Genomic DNA, 12,540 nt, shown 5'->3' with positions numbered 1-12,540 from the left:
AAACTCATATACTTCTGGCAGGAATGCAAAAATGGTGCAGCCACTTTGGAAAACAGTTTGGCACTTTCTTAAAGACCCAGAATGTACACCTGCCCTGTGACTTAGCCATTCCACTCCTAGGCATTTATCCAAGAGAAATGAATATATATGACCGTAAAGATTTGTATCCGAATACTCACAGCAGCTTTATTTGTAATAGGCAACAATTAAAAAACAAAGGCATCAGTAGGTAAATAAACAATGCTCTGTTTCCATACAATGGAATAGAACTCAGCAATAAAAAGGAATGAACTATTGATACACAGAACAATGTGTTTGATTCTCAGTATAATAACAATAAGAGAAAGAAGCCAGGGAAAAAAGACATAATTCCATTTATATGAAATTCTATAAAATACAGCTATTCAGAAAGCAGGTCATCGATTGCCGGGAGACATGAGCCGATAAGGGATGAATTGTAAAGAGACACAAGGAAACTTTTGTGAGTGACAAACATTCTTTATCTTGATTGTAGTGATGGCTTTATGGATATATATATACACACACACACACACACACACACATATACATATGTATATATACACACATACGTATGTCAAAACTTAAATTGTATACTTTAAATATGTGCAGTTTATTGTATGTTAAATATATGTCACTAAATATGTAAAATATGTATACACTCATGTGTTCTTCAGCATTTATAACATGCTGCTCAAAGTTCAAAAATCATGTAAAGGACTCAGAATAATTTTTAAAAATTGTTTTCAGTGATTAAGTTTGATGAGGTAGGAAAACATGCAGTGTGTAGGTCAAGGTTACTTAAACTTTTTAACTTACTACAAAATTGAGAGATTAAATGAATGTTCCAATTTGGACTTTCTGAAATTCTGAAGGAATTTTCAGAATGATAGATATCAAATGTTGCATTTAATTGTGGAACATTGTTCTCCAACTGGTTGATAAATAAAGGAGAGAAAGGAAAGAATGTTGTAGAGCCCTAAGTATAAAGTGGAGGAAGTCAACAGAATTCTAAGCTTGGGAGAAATGCTTTCGAGCTTGATTGGATGACGGTATGTGTGGTCGGTAGAATAAGGGCTCCTCAAAGATGTCCACATCCGAATCACTGGAATCGGTTAATATGTTACCTTACAGAGTAGAGGGGACTTTGTAGATGTGATTAAGGCCAGAGACTTTGAGATGAGATTATCCTGAGTTATTCAAATGGACCTAATATAATCACGTGGATTCTTAAGAAACTTAGGGGAGCAGAGAAACTTGCCCGGCTGTGGTGAGAGCGAGATGCGAGGGAGAAGAGTGATGAGAGAGATGCAGCACTGCTGGCTTTGAAAATGGAGGACTGGGGTCAGGAGCTGAGGAATTTGGGTGGCCTCTAGAATCTGGAAAATGCAACGAGACGATTCTCTTCCTAGAGCCTCCAGAAGGAACGCAGCCCTGTTAACATTTTGATCTCAGCCCAGTGAGACCCAGTTCCAGCTTCTGGCCTCCAGAACTGTGAGATAATAAATGTGCATTACTTAGGCCAGTAAGTTTGTGGTCATTTGGTACGGCAGCTATAGGAAACCAACCAATACATTGTGTAAGAGGGTAAAGCTCAGAATTAGCAATGTTTTGCCAGAGGGTTGCAGTGGAAAGTGAACTCTGTAATACCAAAATAACTTTTTCCATCCTTGAGAATTGTTTTCCCTTACACATATCAAACCTCATTTTTCCATAAAGTAAAACATGTATTTATTCATTAAAAAGTAATTCTAAATATAAAACATTAGAGTAGGAATAAACCTTAGATATCATTCTGTTCTAACCCCCTGAAATTTATAGATGGAGAGAAAAACGGAGTGAGGGTCAGAGATTCCGCAGCTATAGTTACCAATAGATCAGAGTTTAAATTCAGGCATGGTTCAGTGCTCTACCCCATATACCCTTTAATTAGGAATTTGTTCTGAAATTGTGAAATATCTGAGTCACTTTAAAGAGGGTGTTTACTTAGGGAGGTAGACGAATCTTTTTCTTAGTCAACATGATTAATTTATGAGATTAACTTGTCACCTTGGAAGGCCGGAGGAGCCAGACATAGAGGAGGTGGAATAAGTCATTCTAACAGACTTCTCTGGTCAGTAACTAGATTTGCACACAGGGGAAGATACCAACTGAAAATGGAAGGGTTTGGGAAATGGTAGGAACACATCAAAACTGAACTTTATTTATTCCTGCCTAGTATGTTGCAGCCTTATAAATTCCATTTTTCTCTAGACATCTACCCAAACACTGAATCTCTTCCTGTAATGGAACATCCACTTGTTCTCAAAACCCTGTGCCAGCCAGAGACCTCTGGTCATCAGACTCCAGAGCAGCAGTCTTCCATCTCTCTCCTCATCCCCATCCTCCTTCCTTCCTTTTCTACTTTTCTGGTAGGAATTGAAGTGGCCAAGGTTTTGTTCCTTCTACATAAGGGTTTGTTCGCAGACCCCAAAGGCTGTTCTTGTACACTTTTTCTCCTGGACATATAATGGACCTCGTGAAGCCATGATTTAAATCTGCTTAATTTATATTATAGTGCTTTGATGAGACAATACTTTAAGAGGATGCAATGTTACATAGAACCTTTATGCCAGGTTTCTTCCTTCTGCATTTCAGTTCTATGAACCATCTCTTCCTCCAGTTGCTAGTTAATGTGTAATGTCTGAAACCACAGGTAATACTAAGCCTACATATACTATGTCTTTTCCTATACATACCTATCTATGATAAGTATTAATTTATAAATTAGGCACAGTAAGAGATTAACAAAAATAATAAAATAGAACACTTATAACAATATACTGTAATAAAAGTTATGTGAATGTGGTCTCTCAAAATAGCTTATGGTAGTGAGCTCACCTTTTTACTTAAAAGAAGCACTTTAGGGTTTCTCTCTGGCGTATCCGAATTACCAGCATCACTACTCTTGTGCTTTGGGGCTGCGATACTGAGGTAGTTGACCTGTTAACCAACATACTGTAGTAGTGATGAATAGGTGGGTAGGTAGCATGTACGTGGGTAAGCTGGACAAAGGGATGATTCACGTCCCAGGCGGGATGCAGCAAGTGGCGCGAGATTTCATTACCTACTCAGAGCAGCACAAAATTTAAAACCTGTGAATTGTTTCTGAAATTTTCCATTTACTATTTTCAGACCATAGTTGACCATGGAAAGCAAAACCACAGGTAAGGGCGGACTGCTGTACTCAGAGATTGGCAGCTAGGTGTGGTCCTCTGTTCTTGACTGCCCGTGTTTAAGCCAAACTGATACAATTCATAAGATAAATCTATGTGTACTCGTATGTATGCACAGACATATACTTGCAGTGCACTTCAAAGATATATTATGCTAGGGGTTTCTTAATTACCACCCCTCTGATTAGAACAGAATGTTATTTTTGCTTTTATAGTTGAACACTCAGGTTCTGTGTAATTCTCCAGATTAGATTTTTCAGAGTTAATTTAGAGAAGGAATATAGTCAACTGGTAATAGGGAGTTTCAGCACTGATTCCTTTTAGTGTCTGATATTTTACGACCTTTCTGTTGACTGCTTTTGAAAACCACAGTGCATTTCAGTGTTTATCGAGTGCCTCTTTTATGCTATTCACTGACAGTACTAGGTGGTGGGGTACCAAAATGAATGGGACACGTTGTCCGCCTATACAGTGTTTACAGGCCTTTGTCATATGTTACCTTGTTGGCCCTTTCTTACAAATCATCAACAGACTTAGAATCAAACTGCTTGGCCCTCATGAATCAACCCAAGTTGATAATCTATCACTGTGGCCCAGGTAGAAATTTAATTTTTCTATGAAAACCATGAACAGGTAGTAGAGACTCCTGCTGTCTTTACTCTTATCAGAATGTAAGTTCCATGGAGATAGAAATTGTTCTCTGTTGTTTACTGCAGTATCTCCATTGCCCAGAACCGTTCCTGGCACATTGTAGTTGCTCAGTAGATATTTGTTGTATGAATAGGTGAATGGTTCCTTTCAGCTTTTCAACTCAGATGTCCCCTTCTTACAGTTTTCTTCCGACCTGAGCTGGCTATTCGATCCTTTGTGGATATATTTTCCTTATATTCCATTGGCCAGAATTAGTCACATGACCACACTTAGCTGCAAGAAAGGAAATTGGGACTTTATTCTGGGAAGCTTCATGTCCAATTAAAAAGTAGAGATTTTATTTTCAAGGAAGAACTGGAGAAGAGGATATTGAGAATTGTTAGCAGTCCGCCACAACTCTAGCAGCGATATATATCAGGTACACCTTTGAGCCAGTGGGTGTCCTGAGTTGGTGTGGAGCTGGCCACAGCTAGCGGGTGAGAGGTAAGAGGCAACCCATAAAGTCTAGAAAGTACCCAAGAAGGACTCGGGAACTAATATACTGAGAGGAAAAGTGCGTTTACCAAAGAGATGCAATAAAGGAGGAAATTGTAGCTATAAAGTGGTACTTCCATTTAGGATTCTCTTTCCTCTCCTGTTTCCATGACTGGACATCTTCGAGGCTTTGGTCCCTAAAGAGCTGATGCCGCAGTCGCTGCTAGAGGCTCGACCCAGAGCTTGGGCAGCACACGGGGCATGTGAAAGGCGCCCTCCGCCAAGGGCAAGGTGGGAGGATGAAAGAGAGAAGTGAAGTCTGGCTGGCCAGTCTGTTCAGTTAACGTCTGGCTGCTCAGGTTGAGTGACTGACTTCTTTTTGTTTTGTGAGAAAACATATATAACAAAGTTTACCATTTTAACCATTTCTAAATGAACAAATGAGTGGCATTAAGTACATTCATACTGTTGTGCAGTTGTCACCACTATTCTTCTTCAGAACTTTTACATCTTCCCAAACAAAAACAATGTACCTATTTAACAACTGTTATTCTCTCTCTTCCCTCCCCGCAGCCCTTGGCAATCTCTGTTCTGCTTTCTGTCTCTGAATTTGCCTATTCTAGGTCCTTTATATAAGTGGAATCATACCGTGTTTGTCCTTTAGTGTCCTGCTTATTTCACTGAGCACCACGGTTTCAAGGTTCACCCATGTTGTAGCGTGTGTCAGAATTTCAATCCTTTATACGGTTGAATAATACTCTTTTTAATAGTAATATGTAATACATCCATACACAACACCATATTCGGTTTACGCGCCTTTGGATTGTTTACACCTTTTGGCTGTTGTGTATAATGCTGCTATGGACACTGGAGTACAGTGTGTTTGAGTCTGCTCTCACTTCTTTTGGGTGTATACCTAGGCGTGCAATCAGTGGATTATGTGGTAATTCTATGTTTGACATTTTCGGGAACCACCAAATTATTCCATGGAATCTGTGCCATTGACTTTGCCGTCAGCAGTGCTTGAGGGTTCCAATTTCTCTACACCCTCACCAACACTTCTCATTTTTCCTTTTTTGATAATAGCCATGCGAATGGGTGTGGCGTCTCATTGTGATTTTGATTCTCGTTTCCCTTATGACTAATGATGTTGAGCATCCTTTCGTGTGCTCACTGGCCATTTATATATCTTCTTGCAGCTCTCTTTTTAAGAGGAGAACAAATGAGTGTATGAGCACGTATAGGAGTATTGTCCGTCATCTCCCCATTCCCCACCCCCGTGTGGAGGAAGGAAATGAACTGAAGGAAAGTAGGTAAATAAATATAGTGTATTTCATATAGTTGTATTGTCTGTGTTTATATTAGATCTTATTTCCTCTGTGTGCATATTTATCTCTTTTTTGTATGTATGTCTTGTCTACAAATAGATAACTTTCCTGACATTCCTGCGTTACTGGTCTTGATTGTTTGAGAGAGGCCTGCGGTTGAAAGTAAATGAGGGCTTTCCAGTTCATCCTTACATGGATATTTTCAAAATTAAGATGCACTTATATTGCATTCAAGTACAAGCCCTCAGTATACCTCCTTGTGTTTTTTTTTTCTTTTGTGTTTTAGTTTTGGGAGGCTGAAAGCATTTATGGCCCAGATATCTGTGGTACTTAGAAAGAAAGAATGGTGCTATAATTTTCTGTGCTTCTAACGTAGCCAGTTCCTATATTCTTTTTTGTCTTCTTTCTGAAAAGCGTCCTATTAGATAGTGGGATAGCCTGGTGCAAAGTATCTATATTTTAACAAAAAGAACAACACAGTAAGTAATATACATGGGGAATTAGTGGACAAAGCTTTAAAATGACTTCTCACTTGGGGGGATATGACAATTTAGTTATGTAAACTGGAGTTCTCAGTACACTGTTGATGAAATTTTAAGCGTATTCTCATTTTCCTGTTGCGTCTCAGGTGTTTGCTGAGTAGCACTTGGGAGAGTGTGTACTTACCTGGCACGTCCGTAACGGAAGGAACTGTGTGTTCCCTCTCTGATGTGGTGGGTAGCTTTAGACACTTTTACTCCTTTAGACAATTCAGAACAGTGAGTTTTATCATAACTTAATATCCATAGCTACATACTGATTTTAAATCCAGAATAAACCTAGGGTATAGGAAAGAAGAAAAAGCTCTTTTATGAAAAGAACTTTCTCAATGTGTCTTACAGGCTTTTAGGAATTGGCTGTTCTTAATGCCTTTTATATAACACGAGATCAAAGGAAAAGGTTGTTTTTTTTAATTTGTTTGTTTACAAAAATCCATACCACCGAATGCCATAATTGGAATTAAGCAGAAATACTGTAAAGTTCAGTTTATTTTTTTATTCTTCCAGATTTATCTGCCTTTTTTTTTTAACTGTTATTTATTTAAGTGTATTTTTCCAGGACCCATCAGCTCCAAGTCACACAGTTGTTTCAATCTAGTTGTGGAGGGCGCAGCTCACAGTGGCCCATGTGGGGATCGAACCGGCAACCTTGTTATTGAGAGCACCGTGCTGTAACCACCTGAGCTAACTGGCTGCCCCCTTATCTGCCTTTAAAAGTTCAAAAATTTGTGTTCTTGTTTTTATCTTTGCTTCTTAATTATTCATGCCCCTTTGCATATGGACTCTATACTACTCAGAACCATTCTTTGAGTTACAAAGATTACTTGCATCCCTTAAAGTATTAGAACCAAAAATGAAGAGTAAATTCCATTATCAAATGGGAATTATAAAGGTAGCAAATCAATTTATACAAGTTTCCGATTTATTTGAGTTTTAGAAAGCCATTGTTTCCAAAGGTCAGGGTTAGAACCAAAAAATAAAATGTTTTTTTGATTGGCAATATGTTCGTTAAAAAATTTAGCTGACTCCCAAATGATGAGCATTCAAAAGAAAGGCATTGCCTTTGGATGTGTTGTAGTCGTGCTTTCTCAATGCTTTGTTGTTAGTTTTTTGGTGATATTTGTGGTTGCACATGCTCTCCCAAATGATTGGAAAGTAAGTGGCAGACATCCTAACATCTCACCTCTAAATACTTCAGCATATATCTCCTAAGAATGAGGATATCATTCTATGTAAAACCACAATACTATATCACACTCCAGAATGCTAACATGATACAGTAATAATAATCAAATGTACAGTCTGTTTTTCCAAATTTTTTCAGTTCTCTCAAAAATGTACTTTGATAACTTTTTGTTCCCCTAATCCAGTATCCAGCCAAGGACCACACATTGCATTTGGTTGTTGTGTCTCTTTGGTCTCCTTTAAACTAGAACAGACCCCTCTGTCTTTTCTTTCCCTTTCTTTTCTTTTTTTGGTCTTTTATAACACGAACATTATGAGGAGTCTAAGCCAGTAAGTAGTCTTGTAGAATGTTCCACAACCTAATTTTGTGTTTTATTCTTGATTAGTTTCAGGTTAAACATTTTTGGTAGGACTACCACATACATGTATGCTTTTTTTTTTTTTAATAAATAAATTTTATTGGGGAATATTGGGGAACAGTGTGTGCTTCTCCAGGGCCCGTTAGCCCCAAGTCGTCGTCCTTCAGTCTAGTTGTGGAGGGTACAGCTCAGCTCTACCTCCAGTTGCTGTTTTCAATCTTAGTTGCAGGGGGCGCAGCCCACCATCCCATGTGGGAATTGAGCCGGCAACCCTGTTGTTCAGAGCTTGCACTCTAACCAACTGAGCCATCCGGCCTCCCCCATGTGTGCTTTTTATTACTGTGTTTCCCCGAAAATAAGACCTAGCCGGACAATCAGCTCTAATGCATCTTTTGGAGCAAAAATTAATGTAAGACCTGGTATTATATTATATTATATTATATTATGCTATACTATATAAGACCTGGCCGGGTCTTATATTAATTTTTGCTCCAAAAGACTCACTAGAGCTGATGGTCCAGCTAGGTCTTATTTTGGGGGAAACAAGATGTATCACATCAGGAGGCAATAGCAGTTTATATTATTATTGGTGATGTAGAGTTTGGTCATAATTCAGATCACTTGTGTTGAGGGGTTATCTGTCAAATCACTTCATTGGAAAGCCCTTTTTCCTTTTTTAGTAAGGAGTAATCTGTACGTTCATGCTTTGAGACCATGTGGCTGTCCTGTTCCCTAATAACATTTCACCTGGTGGATTTAATTTGTTTATTGATTTAATTCAGGGTTTCCCCAGGGGTCTATTGATGGATGTCAGTGTATCTGTGAAGCTCTGAGGACATTTGTATGTGTGTATGTGTGTGTGTGTGTGTATTTTTCCAAGGATACAATCCGTGACCTCCAAAATATTTAAAAGCTCTCTTCCCATACCCCCGTTTTTGAGGTGCCTTCTACAAGTTTCTATGCATCAGAGAAGTCTGTTATAAATGGTAGGTTTCTAGAAGCTGGGAATCAACCCTGTTCATCTAATTTTCCTAATTGTCTAGCCCAGGATTACCTACAACTAGATACATAATTTTGGATGTTGTTTGTTTGAGAACACTTTGTTCTGGACTTTGCCTTATCCTGAGCCCAGCATTTGGCTTTCTGTGTTTGGCATAAACTGTACTAGAAAATAAAGCAAAGGGGCTTAGCCCCTGGATTTTGGTGTTCTCTTTGAAGATTTTTTGGGGCACAGCAAAATTTGACTTGTGTCTTTCTTGATAACTGAAGTAAATTTAGGTCAATTGGAAATGAGTTCAAACACGACAATATATGTTTTAGTTGTCTCATTGTCAGTTGTATCAATAAGTCATTTTTCACAAGTGGAAAGTAGCTTTTTTTTACTGTGTAGACAAGAAGGTCCAGCAGGAGACTTTAGGGAGCCTTATGTCCATTAGTAGCCACTGTGGAACAGCTGTAGAAGTGATTCTTTCTTGACTTTCCCTGCTTAAGGAGGAGAGCATCATGGCAGTGGCCAGCGACCTGTGTTTGTCTCATCTATTGATTAGCCTTTGGTAACATTAGTCATTCGGGTGACTGATAATACAGCTAACACTGGCATAGTATACTTCTAAAATATACATTACACCATTTAATATATAGGATCACACTGTGAAAGCAGATATTATTGTTATTCTAATTACGCAGGTTGAGGAAAAAGGTTTATAAGAAGTTAAAATAGCTGTAAGGAGCTCCAAATTCCTTGTCCTTTCCGTCTTACCAATCTAAAAGAGGCGTTCTAGGAAATATAAACATGAACAAAGCATGGTCCTTGCTTCTCAAGGATCTTTTAAATCCAATAAGTCTGTTTTCTTATGAATATATTACAGACAAAAAAATCAAGGGAAAAGCTAAGGAAGTACAGAAAAGGGCAGACAACCTCCAAGTATATGGTCAAGGTTGGTATGCTAGAGGTCACATTGGAGGGGGGAGAATGTTTGGGGAAGAAAAAGAATGACCAAAAGCATGGAGGTGGGAAAGCACAGGGCTTGTTATGGAAGAGGAATGGGTCTGATTTGGCTAGAACATGAGCTGCATTGAAAACACTAAAAAGGGGGCGGCTGGATGGCTCAGTTGGTTAGAGCGCAAGCTCTGAACAACAGGGTTGCCTGTTCGATTCCCACATGGGCCAGTGAGCTGTACTCTCCACAACTAGATTGAAGGACAACGACTTGGGGCAGATGGGCCCTGGAGAAACACACTTTTCCTCAATATTCCCCAATAAAAAAAAAATTAAAAAAAAAACAATAAAAGAAAGTAGTGGAAGCTAGACCTGGAAGATAGGTTAGGATCAGATGGTGAAGGGCCTTGTTCTCAAGCTAGGGGAGATCTTCGTTCTGTAGATATTTTTGAGCAGGAAATGGAAAATGTGGCCCTATAGAAGACCTAATAATCATAATAAATGCTTACCTTTTAAATGTGATTCTGTGCTAATCTCTTAACATATGTTATCTTATTAATGCCTATCAATAACTATGAACAGTGTACTATGTCCATTTTACAGATGTGAAACTGAGGCTCAATGAGAGTCAGTAAGTTTGCACATGTCAAACAGATATTGCTACAGCTGGCACAGGGGTCTGTCAGATTCCAAAGCCTGTTCTGTTTACCACAGTGATATGTTCTTCCTTTTATCCGATCACCTGATAAGTTCTTGATTCTCTGTCAAGAATATGGCTGTACGAAAAAGACATTTTCAAAGTTCTGAAAGGACTACTTCTGAATGTGTAATTATGTTAAGGAATATAATCACCACCAAACCTGACTTATACTGCTGTCTAATTTGGGACCAGAGCTGGATGGGAAATTGAAGAGTTGGATGTTTTATTTACATGCCTCATGACATCAACACACGTTCATAGCAAATGTTTTTGTTTTCATTTTCAAAGTTTAACCTTATTGCCCCTAAATAAATCTTAGGAAGGTAAAGCTCAGTTCCTAGGAGCATTTTAAGATGCATAAAGAAGTGATATTTTCCCTAAAATGTTGTGTCTTCTCCACAGGTTATCTACTTATAAAAGACAATGACTACTGATGAAGGTGCCAAGAACAATGGAGAAAACCCGGCAGCAGCTGTCGCTGCACAGGGAGAGGATATTACCGTCAAAAAGGACAGGGGAGTACTAAAGGTGAGGCCGTAAGGGTGAGTGACATGGAGAGACATTTGCGATCTGGAAAGATTGTAAAACTCTTGTTTTGAGGGCAGGGGCTGGAGGCGGACAACGTTTGTTAGGGCTTAGTAAGTACCAGGCGCTACAGCTAAATTCTCATTTCATCTCCTATCTTAAGGTTTATTTTTAATCCCAGATATAGATGGTGAACGGAGGCCCAGCTAGCTAGGTAAATTAACTTGCCCAGATCTGGGGGTCAGGTCCCAGTTATGTCTGATCCAAAAGGCTAGCCTCCCTATTCTCAGAGTGTATAATGGGTTTTTATTTTAATAGAATATTTAAGTACGTTAAAGCTAGCCAAAGACGATTCAGAAGATTGTGTTTTGTTTTGTTTTTTAAGGAAAAAGAAAAGCTAATTCGCAAAGTTCAAAAGGATGTGTTTTTATGTACAAATAGTGTACCTGTACAGTGAAGATATTTTTTGCAGTTTCATCAGAGACTATATCGCTTTTGAATTAGCTTTCCTCCTTTTAAAACACATTATATTTTTTTCACTCTGTAGTTAATCATTTTTACATGTGTTTTTTTTTGTATCTCACAATGGTCTTGTGAGACCATCGGAGCACCTCTTGATTCTTCTATTTATATATGGAAAATGTATATTTGTATTCTATATAAACGAATAAACTGAAACTGAGAGAGGTTAAATGGCTTTGGTCATATTAAGTTATTTCTCCTACACTGTTGTTGTACATACAAGTTTTGTAGAATTAAGTTTTCTTTGCTGAAAAGATTATCTTATACTTTCTAAATATTATCACTAAGCTGAGTTTTAATATTTCCTTGTGTTGCAGTAGCAAATGAGATTTTTTCAGTTTGTTTTGTCTAATGTTGCTTATGTGAAAGCCTTTTTTCTGTGCCCGAATCTCTTCTGAATATACATGTTTTATATTAGCTTGCTGGGTTCCAAGCCAAATTGTGGAGACTTGTAACTACAGAATAAGGGTTTTATGGTATTGGTTTATATCATGCTGTCTTCTTTCAGAGGGCTTGTCAGCCTTTAGCTGTATGAATTCCTCATCCCAAAGTCTGGAATGCTGTTAGAGATAGTGGAAATTGCAGCACGTCCTCAGCGTCTCCCTTCTCTTTCATCTTTTCAGAGCACCCATATAGAGAGCATAGTCATGGACTTGCCTCAGGCGCTGGTTGTCCTGGGGCATAAACTAAGAAGGTTTTTTGGCTTGTAAGAAACTTTCTGGGATTGCAAGCCTTTACATCAGATCATTTATCACTCTCTGGAGCCTCAAGTTTCTCAGTGGGGCTTTCAGTTAAGATTAAGTGGGTCTACTGACTGTGTGACCTAGGGCAATTTAGTTAACCCACCTGTGAGGAAGTTTCCTCCTTTGTAAAACTGGAATAATACTACTACCTACCTCACAGTTACCAGGATTACACAGAACATTTAGCACAGTGTCTCGCCTACGTAACCTCTCTTATTAACGATCATATATATATATATATATATATATATATATATATATATATATATATATATATTTTAAAAAGACCAAGGTAGGTCTGAAGTCAATAGCTCAGCAAGATAAAATTACATTGTGGAGCTT

At 38.4% G+C, this 12,540-nt stretch overlaps 1 protein-coding gene across 7 annotated transcripts in view; it reads left to right on the top strand.

Annotated features, from left to right (window-relative positions):
- The window catches only part of FKBP5 (FKBP prolyl isomerase 5), a 96,004-nt gene that overhangs the window by 33,521 nt on the left and 49,943 nt on the right, over positions 1–12,540 (top strand). For 5 of the 7 annotated variants that reach the window (XM_033102435.1, XM_033102437.1, XM_033102436.1 and 2 more), the window contains one exon: positions 10,811–10,936. In XM_033102435.1, the coding sequence (XP_032958326.1) occupies positions 10,832–10,936 (105 nt within the window). In that variant the 5' untranslated portion in view covers positions 10,811–10,831. Of the gene's footprint in view, positions 1–5,649; positions 5,672–6,374; positions 6,400–10,810; positions 10,937–12,540 lie in introns of those variants that run through there. The other 2 variants (XM_033102440.1, XM_033102439.1) reach the window with 2 other exon arrangements.

Source organism: Rhinolophus ferrumequinum, chromosome 3 (assembly GCF_004115265.2).
Source record: "Rhinolophus ferrumequinum isolate MPI-CBG mRhiFer1 chromosome 3, mRhiFer1_v1.p, whole genome shotgun sequence".
In the NCBI taxonomy this organism is placed as follows: Eukaryota; Metazoa; Chordata; class Mammalia; order Chiroptera; family Rhinolophidae; genus Rhinolophus; species Rhinolophus ferrumequinum.
This window is presented reverse-complemented; position numbering and strand designations above follow the sequence as displayed.